We start from the raw sequence: 21,387 nt of genomic DNA, 5'->3' as shown, positions 1-21,387 counted from the left end.
TAAATATCGGAAAATTCCAAATTAACATCTAAGAATTACTGTAAAGTTGATAAATTCTGATAAATCATTGTTATCTCTACTTACATATGCAGCCAGAAGTTTGTCAGAAAATTTTTTTCTTATTTTTTGGGGCATTTTCAAAGGGTTCACTTCTTCTAACTTTGTAACGGGTTGATAAACTCGCGATTTATGAACGGGATTGTTTAGAACTTGATAACATTTCACTTTCTATGAAATTTCATTTAAAACTTTTGCACTAGCAGCTAGGCGCTACAGGCTAAAAGTCAAAGGGGTCCGCGCCACATGGTACATCAACAATATCAGCTATATCGCGAGATATGTATAAGTATTGCATACAACTCTTGAGCACTCTCGGCCGAATTAAAGCCCCCGTCCGTCCCCCACACCCAAAAGGGGATTGCTGCACATTCCATGTTATTTTCGTACGGAAATGATGATGCATCTAGTGTCATGGTGTCCCTCCCTCGCTTTTCTTGTACACAATGTCCATTAAATTTGCAATTATGAGCCAATCCAATTCTCCCCCCTCGTCGAGTGACATCCTTTCGAAACAAGGAGGTGAATAAACACGATATTAATTGTACTTTTGTTTGCCCGTCGCAGAATTTTCCTATTACATGACTTTATGAGGGCACCCTGTTTTACGACAAACGCCACAAGAGAAATTATTTTGAAGTGCCATTTGTGACACGCAGAACATACACAAACCAGTCCAACGTTTTTGGCCACATCCATCGGCGGCATTGTCCAGTTGTTTATAACCAGAGTGACACCAATTAAGCTCCGAAAACGGTGCATCTCTCTGTATTGACAGGCGATTTTTCTTCAGGCCTCCACGATATTCAACATTAGTACGGTTTTCCTGTTTGCACATCGGGAGCACTTCACAATACAGTGGACCGAGTGACTTTCAATACATTCTTGAAATGGCTGAAAATGTTAGTGAAGTTACAACAGTGGGTTCGTGGTTTACAACTGAAGAGATTCCACCATCTGTGCCCAATGCCTTCACGATGCGGGTGGTGGTAGGCATAATTTATCTCATCATCGCTGTCGTTGGCACTTTGGGTAATACTTTAGTGATAACTGCCGTTCTTCTCTCCAACAAACTCCGTACAGCAACTAACGCCTTCGTGGTGAACCTGAGCTTGGCAGACCTACTGACATCTTTAGTGATATACTTGCAAGCCGCAGTTATCTACAGTAGAGATGGCCCAGCAGGAGGCGATTGGGTCTGCAGCCTAGCAACGATCATTATCATCACCACCGTCGGTTGTAGCATAATGACCCTGGCATCGGTCAGCCTCAACCGCTACCTTCTGATAACGCGACCAGCCGTCACATATCGGGCCATCTTTACAGCCAAGAAGATCACCGTGTGGTTGGTACTCGTGTGGCTGGTCCCACTTCTTGTCGTCCTCTTGCCCCCACTCCTTGGCGTGGGTGCCCTGGGGTTCAACAGAATGTACCACCACTGCGGATTCATCGATCATCCCCTGGCTCGTGTCTTCAATATCGTCATTGCGGCAGTCTTGTACCCCGTCCCCCTCGTCACCATCATTGCCTGCTACGTAGGTATCTGGAGACATCTGAGACACCACGCCAAGAGGATCTCAGCCTCAAATGAGCCCGACGAGTCTTCAGGCAACAAAGTCACTGATGAAGAAAAGGGAGGGGTTGCTAATGACAACACGCAATCGGCAGACAGCGCACGATTCGCACGATCAGTCAGTAAAGCTCTCATGATGAACCGACGACAGAATGAGATCACCAAGAACATGTTCTACATCGTGTGTGCGTTCCTAGTCTGCCAATCTCCTTGGTTAGTGTGTCTACTGTTAAACGGCGCTGGGCCAGCTGTACCGTACGCCATTGCCATCCTCTTCTTCAACAGTTGCCTCAATCCGATGATCTATGCCAACAAGCATCGAGACTTCAAGGCCGTCTTCGGCTGTATCTTGCGCTGCCGCTGGGATCAAATCCCAGAACCCTCGGAGTTTATGAAGGCCCTGAAACGTCGGGCGTGTTGCACCCGTGGCTAAGAATGTCTGAGCGTAACTTGGATGGCATCACTTTGGACGGTCTCCCTTTGAAATTGTATAATTAGGGTATGAACCGTTCGATTATAAATATCAACCGAGCTGTAATGGTTTCGATTGAGGTATTAAGAACATCGTTAGTGATAACACAGAACGATATAATATTACACAATTACTCTACAATATTTCACTTAATATTCGGAAGAGAATGTTATAATTGGCTTATTAAGTGGGAAGATAGATAACTAGTATACGTTGTCAGCACGTGCCGATATGCTTGGTATGATTGAAATGTTACATTCCAACTAAAGAAGAAATTCCAGACTTCATGTCTATGAAAAATCGCCGTCATCGATGCCGAAACCTCAATACTGGTTACTGTCAAAGCTGACCTGCAAGTCTGGAAGAAATCGTTCAAAAACTTCCCCCAAGTATGTTTTTATCCCAATTTCTAGGAATTTATCCCAGTTGTTATTTCACGAGTAGTTGAATACTTCCATCATCTAAGTATATTCCGAATTTCAGCTTAATCTGTTGTTGCAGACGCTCATGTTACAGCTTGATTCATTTCCATGAAAAATTTCGAAGAAGATCAAAAAAAATATTTTCCCGACCCAACCCATGTGCACCGATTTCGGCCAAGCAACACAATAACGTATGGTAGATTATTAGCATAATCATTAGCGTCACTCGGCCTGACATTTTGGGACCTTCGGGACGTGGGGAACCCTATTGTCCTCAATTCAACATCCAAATGCAGAACCAAAATCACGCCCCACTAATTACAGCAACCATTGGTTAAGCCCGCAACTTTTCATGCTACATGTACTTCATGTGAAGTAGGGGCGTGGTTTACACTGAAGTGACGTCACACTTACGAGCCAGATAGGCCTAGAGGAGAGGTATGAGCGGTGGATTGCACACGTGGCTCATTTCAGATATCCCGTTATGTAAATATCCCACTCTTTTTAAGCGTACATAATTATGTGTGTATTGTAGTTTTAACGAGGTTTTAAAGGGCCAATGTAATCTAGTTTTAACGCAGTCCTTTTACATGCACTTTTGTGCCTCATTTAACCTTGTGTTCAAATCTCATTTGGCAATTTTTAAGGGCATTTTGGTGCAAATACATGTGTATTTTTGTATTTTTCATGGTAGTGTTCCCCCTTAGTTGGTAATATAGCCCCCTTGACCCTCAGGGCTGGCGACGGGCCCAGCGTGTTTTCATTTCAGGCAGAAACCTGCAAGTTACGAATGTTTCAACACCACTTTATGCCAGAATTTGTGATATTTTGCAGTCGTAAATTTTCTTTTCGTTGGTGATTCGTTGTTTCAGTACATGATAGTGAGCCTATGAGCAAAGTTTTCTCACAAATGTTTTCAATCAGGAAGTTTTGGGTTCACAATTTGAACAGAAAACCCCTAAATTGAACCAGTGTCTTCCTGAAAATCACTACACCTGATAACTTCAAGCGCAGTGGAAAATGGTGTCTCGTACGCGTTACATGACATCTGCAGTTCTCCTACAAAATCAGGTCCTTTTTTTCCCAAACATGACTCAAAGAATCACATATGTCTGTGAATTGTTATTGTTTTGTGCAATGATCTGTCATGCACAATTCGGTCGATGAGCCCATACATCAAACTCAACATGTCACACAAGAAGGAAACCTCTCAGAAGACTTCTGGAAGAATGCAGACTCACCATACCACTGTCTAAGAATGCACAAAAATAGCCCCATAAATGTGGCCAATTTACTGGACTACCTCCGTAAATAAGGCCACACTTCCAACATGTACAAAAACATGTCGCATTTTGTCAAATTTTGATTTTCACATTTAGGCTTAGTTTGTAGTTTATATTTGCTTTAGAAGCATACTCATCCTCTTTAATTTATAGGCTAATCAGAAAGTGCTGCCTTTTTCAGATGTCTATTACAAACTAAGCCTAGATGTGAAAATCAAAATTTGACAAGGTTCGACATGTTTTTGTACATGGTGGAAGTGTGGCCTTTATTTACGGAGGTAGTCCAGTAAATTGGCCACATTTATGAGGCTAGCACAAACTCACCACAAGCCGAGAAATCCATATTAAATCAATCAACCGACTCCTTTAATTCTGTCTGTTGTTAGTGTGAGGATATTATGTACACTATTACACAAGATATAAACGTAATGCAACTTGCATCGTGCATGTAACAAAAGGAAATAGGCACAGACAATACAAGGGTAAACCTGGCTAGATTTCGGAGGGATTCTGAAGTCCTCTCGTTAGTCACCCAAACACCCAAACCAACCAACAAACAAAAATTATGGATTTTCACAGTCATAACGATTCTATTACGTATTTGAGTTTTCTTTTCAATGAGGGTTCTTTTTAAAGGGAAGATACAACATTTGCAAACATCAATAAACGAAATGATCAAATGATCACGAAATACCTTACTGAATTATTAGGAAATGACAGTCTAAATCATCCTGTAAAATTGTGGCTCCTGGTGTGGTGACATTTTCAAGGAAAACTGTATTTTTCCAACGCTGGTCGGCCCACCAGCGTTGGAGAAAACTGGCTTTTTTTCAAAATCTGCTCCTAATTTTTCATATTAGTTATTCTGCATTTTCTTGGCAATTGATCACACACCTGTGAAGGGGTACAAGCCTGCTAGACTGATTCTCTGATTTAACACTTCCCCCCAGTCTATAAATTGCCGTGTTTCATCTTAAGTAGGGTCAGAAAACAAGAATACAAATTACATGATTGGATTTCTTGGTTTTTCCAGCATCTACAAGCCCAAAACTTGAAACGTGTCAGTTTAACAATATTTGCTATAACATCCTAATCGCCAAATCCATTTATTTCTGAAAATTTCAGCAAAAGCAAATGTTGTACATTCCCTTTAAGTTTATCAGGTAGTTTGAGTCTTTGGGATATTTTGAGTTTTTTGGGGGGGAATATCAAGTTTAAGGGAATTTTTTTAATCTGTGGGTTATTTTAAGTACATGTATTTGGGAACTTTCATTCTATAGGGTGCTCTTAATCTATAGGATACGTTGAGTCCATAGTGTACTTAAGGAAATATTTGAGTCTACTCTATGGGGTACATGTACATGCCCTCTGAATGGATTACGATGTATGTAATTAAACCCATGGACAATTTTGGAAGACCACAGTGTGTTTGTCAGCTTATGACTAATTAAAACATATTGCTTACTGCCATGGCTATAATGTTTAGAGTTTCCCACTAGATTCTAACATTTACTGATGCCCAAACCTGTGTTACCGGTATTTGGCTAGACCATGGGTTTTTCAAGTTATTCCTTTCACAAAAAAATGATGCCGACCGCTACAATTGGTTGTTTTGTTTTTTTTGGAGCTAGGCATCATTTTATTCAGGTACTGGTCCAAAGCACACAGTATCTGGCTGGACCAAGGGTTAACGTCACTATAATCATAATTATTACAGATCATGCCTATTATGTGACCTGTCACCATGAAGTTGGAAATTGCCATTTTTTTAGCACAGTTCAAAAAGGCAAAAATTCAAAGGGGTGGTCGATTTCTTGTTTTCAGGTGAACCTTGATCAGTCCCGTTGTACTTTTCTCCAGTTTGGTTCATTCTGTCAAACATCTTTAAAGGGAATATACATCATTTGCTTTTGCTGTAATTTTCAAAAATGATGGAATTGGGGGGTTGGAAATATAGCAAATATAGTTACACTGACTTTTTTGAGGTTTTGGGTTCGAAAATGCTATAAAAACCAAGAAAAACAATGATTTTCCTGTAGTCTGGTTCCCTGACTCCATTTAAAAAGAAACAGAGCAGTTTACATATATTTGGGAATTGTAAGGTCAGGGAACCAGTCTAGCTGGCTCGTACCCATTCATAGGTGTGTAATCGATTGCAAACAAGTGCAATGGTCAACTGGGGCCAGTATTTGAAAAAAAGCCAGTTTTTTCCAACGCTGGTTGGCCGATCAGCGTTGGAAATTGATACAAAAATACCACTTTTCTTGAAAATGACAGTATACCAGGTGCCATGATTTTACAGGATGCTTTACACTGTCATTCACTAACAGTCCAGCAAGGTATTTCAAAATGATTTATATTTTTATTTTTAGTTTTATTTTTTGATGTTTGCAAATGTTGTATTTTCCCTTTAAAACCGATTTTGTTTGTTTTTATTCACTGTAACACAACTGCAGGATTTTAAATGCCATTTTCTCAAGAATCAGTTTTACAACTTCAAGTAAGTTTACTGTCTCCATTACCGAACTCAGTGCCCCTTAAAGTTACATCACACTGGGAAAACTCTTGTTCTGCAGAATACAGAGATGTAAATATCTCAATTCTTAAAAACTTTGACTTTTGGCTCACTTTGTGGTGACGGGTCACATATAGCTACGACAACTGAACTATGTCAACAAGGCACTGTTGTGAATGATTGACGTATCCACTATGCAATGCTGGGTGTTTCACTGGACCGTAATGTTCACGTCTAATCATAAGCCCACGATAAGCAGACGATCACATGCTTGTCAGCAGATCATCACATGTTTGCCAGCTGATCATCACATGTTTGCCAGCTGATCAGTTTTGCAGGTCACAGTTTTGGGGTAACAGAGTTACAAGTAAGATGCTGGTTTTGGTACATGGTAAATTCTACAGGTTATTCGACCACATCATGTTTTTCCCCCTAGATTCAGCCCATACTGATCAAATCATCACTCCTTTGACAACAGATCATACTACTAGCCTTAGGGTTCGAGGTTTACTGAGCACGATGCTACTGTAAATTATGGTCCTTTTCTTGGGTTGATTTCCTGATTTGCTGAACCACAGGTTTGTCTAACTTTAGGTCATGATGAGCAGATCATCACCTGGCTGTCAGCTGATTACCATCTGTTTGCTTGCCAACAATCACATGTTCGTCAGCTGATCATCACATGTCCATCAGCTGATAATCACATTCCCATCAGCTGATCATCAAGTGTCCATCAGCTGATCTGATCATCACCTGTCCATACTAGCTTATCAACACGTCTCTTTCAGCTGATCGTCACATGTCCTTTAGCTGATCATCACATGGCTGTCAGCTGATCATCAGGTGTCTGTCAGCTGATCATCTTGTGTCCGACAGCTGATCATTGCTAATAATCATGCCCATGGCGACAGTAAACATCTGACTCAGGTTCTCCTTCTTCTGAGTGTGGACAAGGGGCGGGGCTCTGATGCTTGTCGGCTCGGATGACATGTCCAGGAGCTTCGATAGAAAGTCCTGGAATTTCTCGTGCAGATCGCCTGAGTGGGAAAAGAAACGGCAGATTAACACTCAGGCTGTTTGTTGGTCTAGAAATAAGGGTTTGAACTTATGGTTGGTATGATTGTGTTCATGCTGGTTCCCCCTGCACACACCAAAAATCCCCCTCATTAAAAAGGGGTCCCTTTTATGCCGACAAAATCGTCAATGCTCTTCAAAGACATGACAAGATCGGGTATATTTGCCAATATATGGATTTGGTATTCAGTCCGTGCCTGATTCTGTGGGTTTTCCTCAGAATATTCTTCTGGGGTTTTCCTCCCACCTCTAAACTGTAATTTCTTCATAATGTCTGCTCTTTACTGGGCCCCATGGGAGACCAGTTAAAATAAGAAATACATAAATACAATAAATAATAAAATTATTCATAATTTAAACGAGGATTCTTGTGCGTTAGCAATTTGTAAGCAGGCTGTTGGTTGAAGGGGCATACAGACGGTGTACATGTATGTATGACCTCTGTACTTTGCTTGTGCCCTCAGTCCTGTGTTTAATTGTGGCCACCGCATTAACCCTCACCCTGCCAGACGCAATACAGTGCATCAGGTATAAAAGTCTGTGGGACCTTGCTGCACTGAGACATCAACACCAGTGTATTAACTGCCAGTGTTGAGACAATGAGAGCGAGTCCCATTGAACAATGCCACAGTTGTACATGTATCTCACTGCAGTTGTTGCTCCCAGACTCTGAGGCACTTTAGCCTTGAGATGTTTGCCCTGATGGATCTTGCCACACTGGGCAGGCTAGTCATTTTGACAAGTGTTGGATGCTGCTGCATTTAGCAGGGTTTCTAGCCAGAATACCATCGATGGTTGGGGTTTAGGGGAGAATGCAAAATTAAACAAGCGGCAACTCCAGGTCTTACTCGAGGTACCCCATAAAACCCTGTAAAACACCGTAAAACCTCAAGGTAAACCTCAATGTAAACCTCAAGGTAAACCACGAGGCAAACCTCCAGGTAAACCTCAAGGTAAACCAGGAGGTAAACCTCAAGTTAAACCTCAAGGTAAACCTCAAGGTAAACCAGGAAGTAAACCTCAAGGTAAACCAGGAGGTAAACCTCAAGGTAAACCAGGAGGTAAACCTCAAGGTAAACCAGGAGGTAAACCTAAAGGTAAACCAGGAGGTAAACCTCAAGGTAAACCTCAAGGTAAACCTCAAGGTAAACCTCAAAGTGAACCTCAAAGTGAACCTCAAAGTAAACCTCAAAGTGAACCTCAAAGTGAACCTCGACGTAAACCTCAACGTAAATTTCAACATAAACCTCGGGCTACTGCCTGTTTGATTTGGCATTTTCCCCTTATCTGTACATTAAATTTGCACAGCAAACTATGGTGAACTCACTGCTGACTTCCCGGCTCAGGTAATTACACCATCCTCCTCGGATCTCCTCTGCGGCAGCCCCGTCTTCCTCGGTGGAGGAGCTGGTTAGAATCCCGGTGCACGGTACCACCAGATTGTTCATGATCTCCAGACTCTGCAGAGCCTCCGAGACTTCGGCGGATTCAAACTGGTTGGTGCACTGGGCATTAAGTTGCTATCAAATATAAAAAGGGCGAATAAAAATGAGTGGAGCGGGATGTGGACCGGATACCTCAGGAATAAGGATTCTGGTGATGTGCAAACATCCATCCTTATGCTAGCACAGCCACCAATATGCTGCCGGACTCAAACTGATTTGTGAAACTGATTTGTGAAACTGATTTGTGTAATGATTTGTGAATAGAGCCAGAAAATTCACCACTAGAGGCGCGCTTCCAGACCCCTTGAATAGGAATATTATCGTGCACAAAATTCTATCAATTGCAGTTAATTTTGGTACATTGATTTCTTAAGAGAAATTATAGCAAGAGAAAGGGCAAGCCAGTGTAAAACGCTCATACGCGGGTTGCGCGAGGACAAAATGGCGTATTTCAGGCTCTCTTGCCCAAAAGCAGCAGTCGAGACCAAGGAAGGGCTGACAAGCTGTACAGGGTGAGTAAAAAAAAAAAAAGAAACCCAAATGTCGGGACTATTGTTTTAATTGAAGTTCTGCATGTAGCACTTTCAAAATCTAGTATATAAAAGCTTCATTCATAAGCTTTCTTTTAGTACAAGAATTATTCAAATCACTCATGTAATTTTCAAGTTACGGAAATTTAAACACAACTACTGTTTTAAGGTTCTGTCCACGTATCACCAAAAAGGTATGCATTCTTTCAGCAAAACGAAAACAAATCACACACATCCCTATGTGATTTGTTTTCGTTTTGCTGAAAGAACACTGAACTTTTTTTGCAATCCATGGACAGAACCTTAAAACGGTGGTTGTGTTTAAAATTCTGTAACTTGAAAAGTACATGAGTGATTGGAATGATTCTTGCACTGAAAGAAAGCTTATAAATAGGGCTTTCATATCATAGATGTTGAAAATGCTACGCGCCGAACTTCCCTAAAACAATGGTCCCAACATTTGGGTTGCGTTTTTTTTACTCATCCTGTATGGGCGACCATGACGTGTGGCATGTCAGGCATCGTGCTCGTTTCAAGCCATGCCTTCTTGAGTCAACAAACTGACTGACTGACTGGCCAAAAGTGGTATTCACCCCTGGACAAACCGACTGCAAATGAGCAAGTGACTGTCATATTCTCTCTTTGTAGCAATTCGTCGGTTGCACCACGAACTGACATATCGCATTTTTTTGTGTTTCGAGAAAACCGATTTAAAGTTGGTCATTATTTTGTAGGTTCATTCCATATACTCTCTGTGTAAGAATTCAAGCTGTTTCGCTTTTGCTAGTAAATTATAGATTGCACTTTATTGTATGCAATCCGTGTGCATCTGAGTTGCTAAGTTTTTGAGAAATTCTGCTCCAAAGTTATTCGTCACTTCGTGAAACAGATTTTTATCATGTTTATTCTATATTATACAACGCGCTTAATAGTGGCCGTGTGCCAGATACAGAGATACGTCGGTTCGTGAAACGCTTAATTCCAATTTTTCATGTCTTTGCTGCTTTGTGACGTCATAGCACTATGGGAATTAGCGTGTAAAGCGGCGTATCGGGATACGCCACTTCGTGGTGCAGCATTTTTCATTTTTTAGAGATACGCCGCACAGTCTAATTAGCGTTCTTAGTTAATTAGAATTCCGATTGGAATAAAACTTTCTGAGAATGAGCACTTTGATGAAATAATAACGTTAATGACAAAAACTCAATTTGGCAAAAAATCGAGATACGCTGGTTCGTGGTGCGACCGACGAATTGATCAAGGAGTACTTGTCTACGGAGTCCGTACATCTTTGGATAAACCAACTCACCAGTAAGCACTGCCTCCTAAAGTGAGCCAGCATGTTGAAGTCCATGGCCTTCCCTGCTTTCTCGTCGATAAACTTGTCGTTCATGTTGCAGGCGTGGACAAAGTGTGGCAACGCCTCCTGATACCCATATCTGTAATCCAAATAGATTTTTTTCGCGATTAACCTCGACTCGTTATAGCGTATGGAATCTTTCCACACCAGCAACTTCAATCGCCAAATAGCATTTTCCTTGTCCTGAGGGTCATACGTATGTGCGTTCTTTCAGCTAAAAGGAAAAAAAATTCACACACATCCCTATGTGATTTTGTTTTTGTTTTTGCTGAAAAGAACACTTACCTTTTTGTGATCCGTGGACATAACTTTAAAACGGTGATTGTGTTTAAAATTCCGTAACTTGAAAATTACATGAGTGATTTGATTTATTCTTGTACTAAAAGAAAGCTTATGAATTGGGCTTTCATATCCTAGATTTTGAAAGTGCTCCATGCACAGCTTCACTAAAACAATGGACATTGGGGTTTCATTTTTTTTTACTCACATTATACCCATATTTTTGAGATGGCTGATTGTGGGCTCATTTGATACTCACTGCTCCTGCTGGAAGTACGACTGAATTCCCTGAATGAAGTACGTGTTGGCCTTGCAGAACACGCTGTAGTCTTCCTGCCATAAACTGTATATATCCTGCTCCTGCTGTGACCTGGCTTGACTGTCCAACTTGCGCTGAGCTATTCCCCTTAACGCCTGTGATCTGAAACGATACAAATGTAACACCCATCGACGGCAGTCAAATGACTTGAAAGGCATACATGTATAAGATCATTTGCATTTATCCAAAAAGTAACCTACCAATTATTATCACAAAGCTTACTTGGATTAAAGATCGTACTGGTACTAAACGCCCTGTGAAATTATTCCGTCTGGCTTAATGTCATTTTCAAGAAAACAAGAAATGTGGGTGATTTCCCAGGGTCAGTCGATTGACTGATTTTTTTTTCGGAATAAAGAGCGCTATTGACGAAATCATGCTTTCGTGATCAAAAGGTTGTCCATGCTTTTCACCTGTTTTCTGGAAAGGTGTAAGAGCCACAGAGCTGAAACTTTCAACAGGTTAGGTTCTGAACATTCGTCTTTGGATTTTGAGTGGTGTTGTTATTATTGGAAATGAATAAAATGCAAGACATGCAAATGATCTTAGTTATGTCTCCTACACACAAAGATCTCTCCCCTTTCTGTTTCGCTTACTGTCATATTTAGCGTGTTTTATTGGTTGTGTGAGATTATCCTTCCACAGCGATTTTGAAAATGATGTGTTTTCCGACCTGATCGCAACGAATCGCTTAAAAGCCTGCACCCTAGACACCACATACCAAAACGAACATGAACTTGCGGTATTGTAAAGGCACCCGACTACTCAACCTAATTGTAACATCCCAGATTTCTGGATATGCCATTGATCCAGTGCCCAAGCAAGTCAGAAGCTAGTGGGAGTGTACTGCTCGACGTCGTGGGGACAAGGTTACTACAACTCTACAAATTTGTACTAAATCAGGTTTTTTTTTCTGGCATGTATGAGACCTATTTCCTCACAACTTACCGCACGTCCACGTTTGTCCCTTTTTCGGCAGCAAACTGCTCCAGGACGGCTCGTCGTATAAGGACCCTGGGGGCGCTGTTCGTCAGATAGTACGCCACAGGGCTCTCCAGACGCACGTCCCTCAATTGGCACTGCTCATTGGCCAGCAGTGCGCGATATCGCTGCACCTCTTCTGAACATACCTGGTAAGTTCAAAGTGTCATGTGTGACCTACTGAGGCAAAATGAGGAATGTCCCCCAAAACCTTGTTTTGAGTAATCGACGCCTGAAGTCAGATATACTAGGAAAATCATGTGAACAGTGTTTTTGATTGTTTTGTATTTTTGAGTAGCCAAGGTATCCAAGATTCACACTATGCATTTTTGTTGGGAAAAAATACCCACAAAAGTGGAAAAACTGAAGAACGTTTTTCACTGCTGTTGGTGGCGCAACTTTTTTTTTTTCAAAGCCGTTTTTTTAAACATGATGTACATAACGTGAAAAGTCAAAGGTGGGGGTTATTCCTCATTATGCTATGACAGGTCACATATTATCCCCGCTATACAAGTTTTTTCACAGTTGATCGTTCACGAGTTGATTGCCTTTGAAAGGGGGCAAGAGGCGCCGAAGGGGGAAACAGGCAGCAAAGGGGGAAACAGGCAGCAAAGTGGGCAACAGGTGGAGAAGCTGCCTCCCCTGTACAGCGGGCAAGGCGAAACCTCGTTGTTGATAACTTTCAATGATTTTTCTTTCATCAGGGAAATGTAAAGTTCAATTACAAGTGCATGTTCATAATATATATTGAAATTAGAGGAAACAAATTTGACCAAGGGCAGGTGCGGATCCAGAGGGGGGGTTTTGGTGGTCAAACCCCCTCCCCCCCAGCTCTGTCAAAAAAAAAAAATTATCATACAAATTCCTAAAAAAAATAAGTCAAAACCCTCCCTGTGACACCCCAAAAAAAATTATACTGGTATAATGTCCGCCTGTTCAAAATACGGTACACCGTTCTGTACTTTAGTGTTAATAATCGACGATTTTGAACAGCGCCCCCTTATTGAAATATGGTACCATCCATCTCAAGGCCAAACTGCCTCAGAGTCCATGGTTGCCAACTGCTGCACAACTGTGGTATTGTTCAATGGGACTAGCTCTCATTGTCCCAGAAGCGGCCGTTCATGCACTGGTGTTGGTAGCTGAATGCATCAAAGTGCACCAGACTTTTCCACCTGATGCACCGTGTTGCGTCCGGCAGGGTAAGGATTAACATAGCTGTATGGTTTTACCTGATCCAGCGCTGCCTCGGCGTCATGCTCCGAGCTGATGCTCTCCAACGACAGCGATGCAGCCGATGGTGACGCCACAGATGATGGAGCAACATAGGAGCTGGGGCCGCGTGCGGGGACAGACACGTCTGGTACAGCAGCCGACAACGGACGCTCAGCAGGGTAGACGGTGGCAGGGGATGCGGGCCGAGGCTGGGGCGTGTTCTTCTTGACTCCTAGACGTCAAAAGTACCAAAAGTTTCTAAACTTGCTGTCACAAACTTGATGTTGTGGTCATGTTTTTAAAACCAATTTTTTTTTCTTCCCAAGTTTAAACACAATTTTTTGAAATGGACTCGATTCAAGTGCGACAGCTAGTCAGAGTCAGCCACTAACTGAGACCGAGTTAAGCCAAGTCCAAAAGCCACGAGACAAAGCTGAGTCACGAGTCCCAAAAAAAAAAAAATGGACTCGAGTCCGGACTGCAGTCCAAGTCAGGATGTGAGTCCTCCATCACTTATACCACACCCTCCAAAACAATTGACCTATTGCCGTTTGCGAGTTAGCCGCGCCCCTTAGACAACCCCATAGAATTTTGTACGTTATGTTTGGTTTGTAGCAGATTTTGTGCGTTCCATTTGTGTATCATGTAACTGGACAAAATTTTACAAGCTGCATTGACGCGATTCTACCAAGATAGGTTAAAGCAATAGTCTATCATTTGCAGCAATCTAAAAAGTGACTGACGTATTAAATTATTGTTGAAAGCATATTTGGTTTAAAGATAATAATGGGACTAAACTCCCTGTGAAATTATTCGTTCTGGCAAGCTGTCATTTTGAAGAAAACAATGAAGGAAGGTCTTTCAATGGAAATTTCCATTAGCAGTCTTTTTTTTATTTGGCGAAGCGCGCGCAAGCGTTGACACGACGCACCCGCGCGCGTGGTTGCTCTAATTCGTCGGATCAGTGCGCGACATCGCGTAGCTGCAATCGGCTAGTGAGAACGTGTCTCGGACGCTCAATTCAGGGCCAATTCATAGCATGATTCAGCAACGTTTGATTTGAAATCGAGATCCTAAAATATTGTTTTCTCGGAATATACAGCATTCATTGAGCTGAAAATTCATCAGGTTAGTTGTTCAGAACCCTTCTTAGATTTTGAGCACTTTTGTTGTTTCAAACGAACATAATGCACAAATTACAAATAATGGACTATACCCTTTAATTGAAATACCCATACCTGATGCGAGTGCTTTACTCTCTCCCAGGTACACCACCTTGTCCTCATTGGTGGAGGTGGCAGCATTGGCAACTCGGCTGGTTTTTCTCTTTTCTTTCGCCTCGTCCCACTGTCTGATCTCAAGCTCGAAGCGCGTATTGTCATCAGTCACCAGTTGTTTCAGGTCGTCGGCCAGGGGGTCCAGACTGAGGCTGCTGTGTCCCGTCTCGTCGTCTTCTTGCTCTGTCGGAAAAGTGAGTGTTCTCTATATAATAAAGCTGCCTTCAAATGTAGCATGTTGCTCATGGGGTTCAAGGGGTCACTAAGAGACCGTGACCATTCAGCCCCGGTATGAAAAGGGCCCCACGGTAAGCTCGTCCCCTCCCAAGAAGTCCTTTCGTACCGTCCCAGCTACCGGCCCAGGAGCTGGTCCGGTTGCTAATCAGGAACTCCTCTATCCTGGGGTCTATTGTTTGCAAGTATTGACACATGTAATATGTCCCAGAAGAAACCTGCTTGTGGTTTTCATCTCTCAGCGTGCAACAATAGAACACTTTCGTCGGCACAGATCAAAACCCCTGCCATGCGGTTTCGCGCACAATGGGACCGTAAATTAAAAAGGCGTTTGGAAGGATTTTGTCTTTAATCCGGTAAATCTGCTATTGTTCTGCTCTGGACGTTCTCTGAAGGGCAATAAATTGATGCGCCTGACTGACTTCAAAACTTCTGGTCAGACAGGACCATGTACCGGACGAGACTGGGCTGAAGACCGGACTGGCTTTGGACCGGACGAGGTACCGGGGGGCCCTTTTCATACCAGGGCTGAATGGTCACGGACCCTAACTTGTTACAAGAACTTCTGGACATAATTGTGAGGCGTTCTGGTAAAATGAGACAGAACCAGGCAGGGCATTTTCAGGTACTGGGAAAGAGAATAAAATCTCCTTACAATATTGTTTGTTGCATTTAAATCAGAAACTCCGTTGACAAATTATGGCTGTTTAAAGTTCGCATTTATCGATATGTCAAGAAAGTAAAGTACTGAGAAAAAGGCCTTTAAAATTTGAAGTTTTGTAGTTTGAAAATGACAAATGCCAATTGTTTTTCCTTAAAAACACCTTTAGTCCACGATTTTTAAATAGTTCTTTAAGATCTGTGTAGTGTACATATCAAAGATATCAATAAATCTAAAACCTGCATTGTTCTTCACTACGTCCTGTGCCCAGTTAAGGCTCGTTTTGACAGATTGCCTCCCAACTTTGCTTCAGACTGATGAAAATGTTCGATACTGGGTTTGGCACTTCACTGACTTGCATGGAATGTTTGCACTGAATACTAAGTGCTTTCCGAGACCTTCAGAGGTAAACACAAGTTTGCTTGGGTAAAATCGGGTGGGAATCAAACCCAAGATATGACGTGGAAAAAAAAAAAAAAAAATTCCTTGACTTTTCCATGATTTTCCATAATAGCTCTAAATTCCAAGATTTTTTTCATGACTGTCGGAACCCTGTATACGAGAAGATGTTCATCAACAGCCTACCTTCAAACAGGTCGCGCCTTTTGGCATCGACGTACATCAGGCAGTACGCGCTGGTGTTACCGGACCCACCGACTGATTCCCGCTCCAGGTCCCCCCATGCGACCTCCGTGACCGAGATGTCGTTGAACTTGAGCCAGACGTTGCGTTGGTGGTCCAGGACATAGGCCCAGTAGTGGCCTGCCGAGGCCTGCCCCTCGTGGACCAAGACGGCGTGCAGCTGGTACTCATGCTGCGTTTGGAGGGAACCAGTTAAAACAGATCAAGTCCGACATTGCTGAATCCAACAGTCAACAAAACCCTACCAAGATTACCAAGACTTTTTTCGTTTTGAAAATTCAAACTTCATACGAACCAGTAGCTTTGATGGATCTTTTACACTGCAGTAATGTAAATCGTAATGTTTGATTTTGTCCTTTATACAGATGTCATGATGTACACTGAGCTCAGTACTTTCAGAGAGCTTAAGAAAAAAATATGTGACCGGCTCTACAGAAAAGGATAAGTCGCGCTGAGCATTATTGTGTAATGGCACGCTCAACATTGAGAGGGTGAACATCGTCAAAATGTGATTTTCATTTTTTGTCATTTAGTACCTACAGTTTCAGGTTTCTTTCACAGAAATGTTGATTTTGATGAACAAAGTGGAAAAAACAACCATTTTGTGTGCATCGTTCTAATGTTCTATAACAAAGCCAGCTATTTCAAAGCCTGTTTACTCAGTTGTGCAATTTGAACTCAAGGAACTAATTAATATGCAAATACTTCATATCTCCAGAACGGGAGGGGCTTTGGAGCTCCGTTATACACCAAGTGAAAGCTTACGTTGTGGGCTTTCCACCATAAAAACTCTATTTCACCTTTTTGCAACATAATACCCTTTTTTGTGGAGCCGGTCACATAAAAGCTCGCTCAGGTGGGACTAAACAGCCAACGTCTGTTAACTAGTGCAGGTATCTTAACCACTCAACCACTGAACTGGCCAGGGTTAGCTGGTCAACATTTTTCAACAGGATTAAAAATTGGAAACGAGTTTAACCCTTTCATAACCGTGGGCGACTGAATAATAATTCTCCAACGCAAAAAACTTGCTGAACGGTTGAAGCCAAAATCGGACACAAAAATGAACTGATAAAAAATGCACTTGGAAATGCCCAAAATCTAGCTTTTGAATACTCCAGGTGGTAACCATTTCACCTGGCCTGGTTATCAATTTGGGCGATTCACAATGCAGTGCGCCACCAAGAGTTTGCCACGGAGAGTTCATTTTTCCCAGTGCATTGTGGGAGATGGTTGACAAATTCGCAGCGTGGGACATTTGAAATTGTTAGTTTTTCCAGTCAGTGGTTTTGTAAGCATATGATTCGAGGCTCTGTTTGCCCATTTCTTTTCTTGTTATCAACATGGTGTTTTTTGAAAGGCGGCAGAACGCTATGCCCCAATCTATGACATATTAGCTCAAGTTGTCTACCGACACTCATTCAAATGGGCCATGTTTTGTCGACTGTAAACTTGAAAAATGGACTCTCTGTGGCAAACTCTTGGTGGCGCACTGCATTGTGAATCGCCCGAATTATACCCGTAGGTGCAGTTCTTACATTTCTGAGGTGTTCATCTTGATAGACGTTATCTTTGAGGTTTTGTAGGGTTGTGACTTTGTCCTGTAAATCTGTACAAGAAGAAGATCGGGAAATTGTTGAAGTCATAATGTCTGTGAGGGTTTGTTAAGGGGCAGGGGCTTCCTGAAAAAAATTGAAATTTCAAACTAAATTTGCAAATTTTCTTGCATTACATGAAGCTTGTTAAGGCCGACTCATACTTGGCCTGAAGTATGAATTATGAATTTGAAATTATGAAATTTTGAAGTATGAATTTGTGACAGCGTATGTTCGTGACGACATATTCGCTTCGAATTCGCGTGAAATAAGAACCTGCCCTTATAGGTATTTTAATGCGACCATGATTAAGTTTAAAATTATGAAAAACAGTTACCCCCCTCAACAATCAGTATTGATATAAAGTACAGTGGAACGTCGCTATACCGAACACCGCTATACCGAACATTCGGCTATACCAAACCTTGTCCTTGGCTCCCGATTTTTGTGTACAAAACCAACCGAACATTGTTGTTGAAAACCGTCAACAGAAGAGCGACAAGTGGCTATTATTTCCCCAAGGCATAGAAGGGGAAAGCCACCCATCGATGTAGGTAGTAAGCTCAAAACTGTGTAATTACATAATTCAATAGTCGGCACGTGTTCGAAGTCGTCTTTCAGTAACTACCAGGGCGTGCACGGTGAAGTTATGAAGGGCGCCATTTATTGAAAAGTGAGTTCCGGAGCACCGGCAGCTTAAAATCGCTATACCGAACGATCACTACTACGAACATTTTCTGTGGATCCCGCGATGTTTGTTATAGCGGCGTTACACTGTACATACAGGAAACCAGTCTGCTCGCACAATAAAAAACCTTTTACAGATGGTTGCAGACGTCCGAAAAAGGAAAAGTGGCTAATTTTTTTGTTTGAATAAAACATATGTTTAGAAAATTTCAAACAAACAATTGAATTTGTTAAAAAACACTGTGAAAACAACTTTAAGTTGGGGCCAATGGTATAGCTGGGGTGTGACAATGTGAATGCATCTGATAAAGCAGAACCCCAAGACAAATCTTAGGTTTGCCCCTCCCCCCCTTCCCCCCTTCCCCAAATCTCTGTATTTTTTCCTGACCTTTGACATCCGACACGACCTCTGTTCTCCAGCGTCGCAGGCAGCCCTGCAGAATGTCCAGCTCCGTGTCCGTGATGTGCTTTGGTGAGGGGTTTGCTGTGGGTAGCGTGGAGGTGGAGGGGGAGTGGGGAACAGACGATGGGGACGACATGGCCACGTCTTGCACCGGAGCTGAGGTATGGGGCTTCCGGTCTGGACTGAAACTAAATTGGTATGTAAAATAAAAACGGTTATTTCAGTAAGCCCATTGCAGATGACTGAAACAAAGTTGGGGTTATGCAAACCTTGGCAGTTTCTCTGAAGCCAAAGAGAAAGCCAAGGTTCCGAGAAACAAGAAATATGTGACAGCAGAAAACAACTTACAGGGTGAGTAAAAATAACAAAAACAAAAATGTTGGGACTACTGTTTCAGTGAAGTTCTGCATGTAGCACTTTTAAAATCTAGGATATGAAAGTTGTTTCAAGGTTTGTAGTCATGAATATGAAAGATGCCAAAAAGTCACAGATGGTCAAAATGTCCTTCCTCTCCCCCTGGCATACTCTTAACGAACCAAGGGTCACTTGACCCATATTGACCCCAGTAATAACAAGGCTCAGAATGCACGTTACATAGGAGGGTTAAAGTTTTCATTTATGATACGTCAAAAAAGTACAATACTGAGAAAAAGGCCTTTAAAGTTGATTCGAGGTTTGTAGCCATGAATATCGTCGATCGCATCACGAACCGGCGTATCTCGATTTTTTGCCAAATTGAGTTTTTGTCATTAACGTTATTATTTCATCAAAGTTCTCACTCTCAGAAAGTTTTATTTCGATCGGAATTCTAATTAACTAAGGACGCTACCGTAATTAGACTGTGTGGCGTATCTCTAAAAAATGAAAAATGCTGCACCACGAAGTGGCGTATCCCGATACGCCGCTTTACACGCTAATTCCCATAGTGCTATGACGTCACAAAAGAGCGTCGACATGAAAAATTGGAATTTAGCATTTCACAAACCGGCGTATCTCCGTATCTGGCACACGGCTACTATTACGCGCGTTGTATGACATACGATAAACATGATAAAAAATCTGTTTCATGAAGTGACGAATAACTTTGGAACTTAATTTCTCAAAAACTAAGCAACTCAGATGCACACGGATAACATACAATAAAGTTAAATCTATAATTTACTAGCAAAAACGAAACAGCTTGAATTCTTACACAGGGAGTATATGGAATGAGCCTACAAAATAATGACAAACTTTAAATCGGTTTTTCTCGAAACACAAAAAAATGCGATACGTCGGTTCGTGGTGCAACCGACGATATGAAAGATGCCAAATGTGTTTCCTTAAAAACACATCTGTTCCACAAATTTTATACTATTTCTTTGTAGTAGACATATCAAAGATTACAAATATCAATCACTCTCAAAATCACAAAAAAAAATAATACCCACTAATTTTTTTTTTTGCATTTTTGTCCACTTCAGCCTGTGCCCATTCCGTCTTATTTTGCAAGGACGCCTCAAATTTATGAACGCATGTTGCACATACACATACATTTAAATCAAGCCGTGATTGGTCTACTATTTGTTAGTTTCCAATTGAAAATTAGTCTGGAGTGTCGTCTGGACCCCTGACCTACCCTGAGGAATGCGGACTACCAGTCAGCGACCGCGGCGGGGATGCCATCTCCACGTCCTGTATATTGGAGTTATTTAACGACAGCGGCACGGCTCGGCGCGGGGGACTATTCTCCGGGGACGTACTGTGGGCAAACTCCAGGGCGTACTGCAGCACGTCTTGCAGGGGGAAACGCTTGGGTCCTGAGCCGTAGTTCAGATACCTAAAGAATATCCAGGATATCAATCATCAACAATGACAAGAGCAAGTGGCACAAAAGAAGCAAGTAAGATTTATTTATTTATTTCTTATTTTAACTGGGTAGCCCATTCAGTGGAATCCACTGATCCCCCATGGGTCCCAGTAAAGAGAAGACAATGTGAAGAAATTACAGTTTTAGATGTGGGAGGAAAAGCCCAGAAGAGTATTCTGAGGAAAACCCACGGAATCAGGTAGGGACTGAAAACCCAATCCACATATTGACCCAGGCGGGATTTGAACCCGGGTCACAGTGGTGGAAGGCGAGGAAAGTACCGCTACACCAACCAAGATCCCCAACTTAAATGTTGTTAACTTTACTTAAAGGTATAAGATCGTTTGCATTTATCCCAAAAGTAACCTACGAAATTATTATTAAAAAGCTTACTTGGATGAAAGATCCTACTGGTACTAAACACCTGGTGAAATTATTCTGTCTGGGTTGCTGTCATTTAGAACAAATCAAGAAATGTAGGTTCTTTCCAATGATCAGTCACTTGACTGATTTT

At 41.9% G+C, this 21,387-nt stretch overlaps 2 protein-coding genes across 4 annotated transcripts in view; one reads left to right on the top strand and one right to left on the bottom strand.

Annotated features, from left to right (window-relative positions):
• The first annotated feature begins 947 nt into the window (after window positions 1-947).
• LOC119735271 (melatonin receptor type 1B-A-like) lies at window positions 948-2,063 on the top strand. Its single transcript, XM_038208971.1, has one exon. It carries the CDS (start codon window positions 948-950, stop codon window positions 2,061-2,063), a length of 1,116 nt encoding a protein of 371 aa, XP_038064899.1.
• A 4,169-nt stretch (window positions 2,064-6,232) lies between these two features.
• The window catches only part of LOC119735609 (ubiquitin carboxyl-terminal hydrolase 25-like), a 39,477-nt gene continuing 24,322 nt past the window's right edge, over window positions 6,233-21,387 (bottom strand). For all 3 annotated transcript variants that reach the window (XM_038209378.1, XM_038209376.1, XM_038209377.1), the window contains 11 exons: window positions 20,643-20,843; window positions 19,010-19,212; window positions 17,878-17,948; window positions 16,283-16,511; window positions 14,764-14,985; window positions 13,543-13,757; window positions 12,278-12,459; window positions 11,270-11,431; window positions 10,681-10,810; window positions 8,724-8,916; window positions 6,233-7,359 (listed from right to left, as the gene is read on the bottom strand). In XM_038209378.1, coding sequence (XP_038065306.1) covers window positions 7,181-7,359; window positions 8,724-8,916; window positions 10,681-10,810; window positions 11,270-11,431; window positions 12,278-12,459; window positions 13,543-13,757; window positions 14,764-14,985; window positions 16,283-16,511; window positions 17,878-17,948; window positions 19,010-19,212; window positions 20,643-20,843 — 1,987 coding nt within the window. In that variant the 3' untranslated portion in view covers window positions 6,233-7,180. The remainder of the gene's footprint in view (window positions 7,360-8,723; window positions 8,917-10,680; window positions 10,811-11,269; window positions 11,432-12,277; window positions 12,460-13,542; window positions 13,758-14,763; window positions 14,986-16,282; window positions 16,512-17,877; window positions 17,949-19,009; window positions 19,213-20,642; window positions 20,844-21,387) is intronic.

This window comes from Patiria miniata, unplaced genomic scaffold (genome assembly GCF_015706575.1).
Source record: "Patiria miniata isolate m_02_andy unplaced genomic scaffold, ASM1570657v1 HiC_scaffold_29, whole genome shotgun sequence".
In the NCBI taxonomy this organism is placed as follows: Eukaryota; Metazoa; Echinodermata; class Asteroidea; order Valvatida; family Asterinidae; genus Patiria; species Patiria miniata.
This window is presented reverse-complemented; position numbering and strand designations above follow the sequence as displayed.

Coding starts and splice junctions, on each gene's coding strand:
- LOC119735271 (XM_038208971.1), top strand. CDS start 948: ATGGCTGAAAATGTTAGTGAAGTTACAACAGTGGGTTCGTGGTTTACA.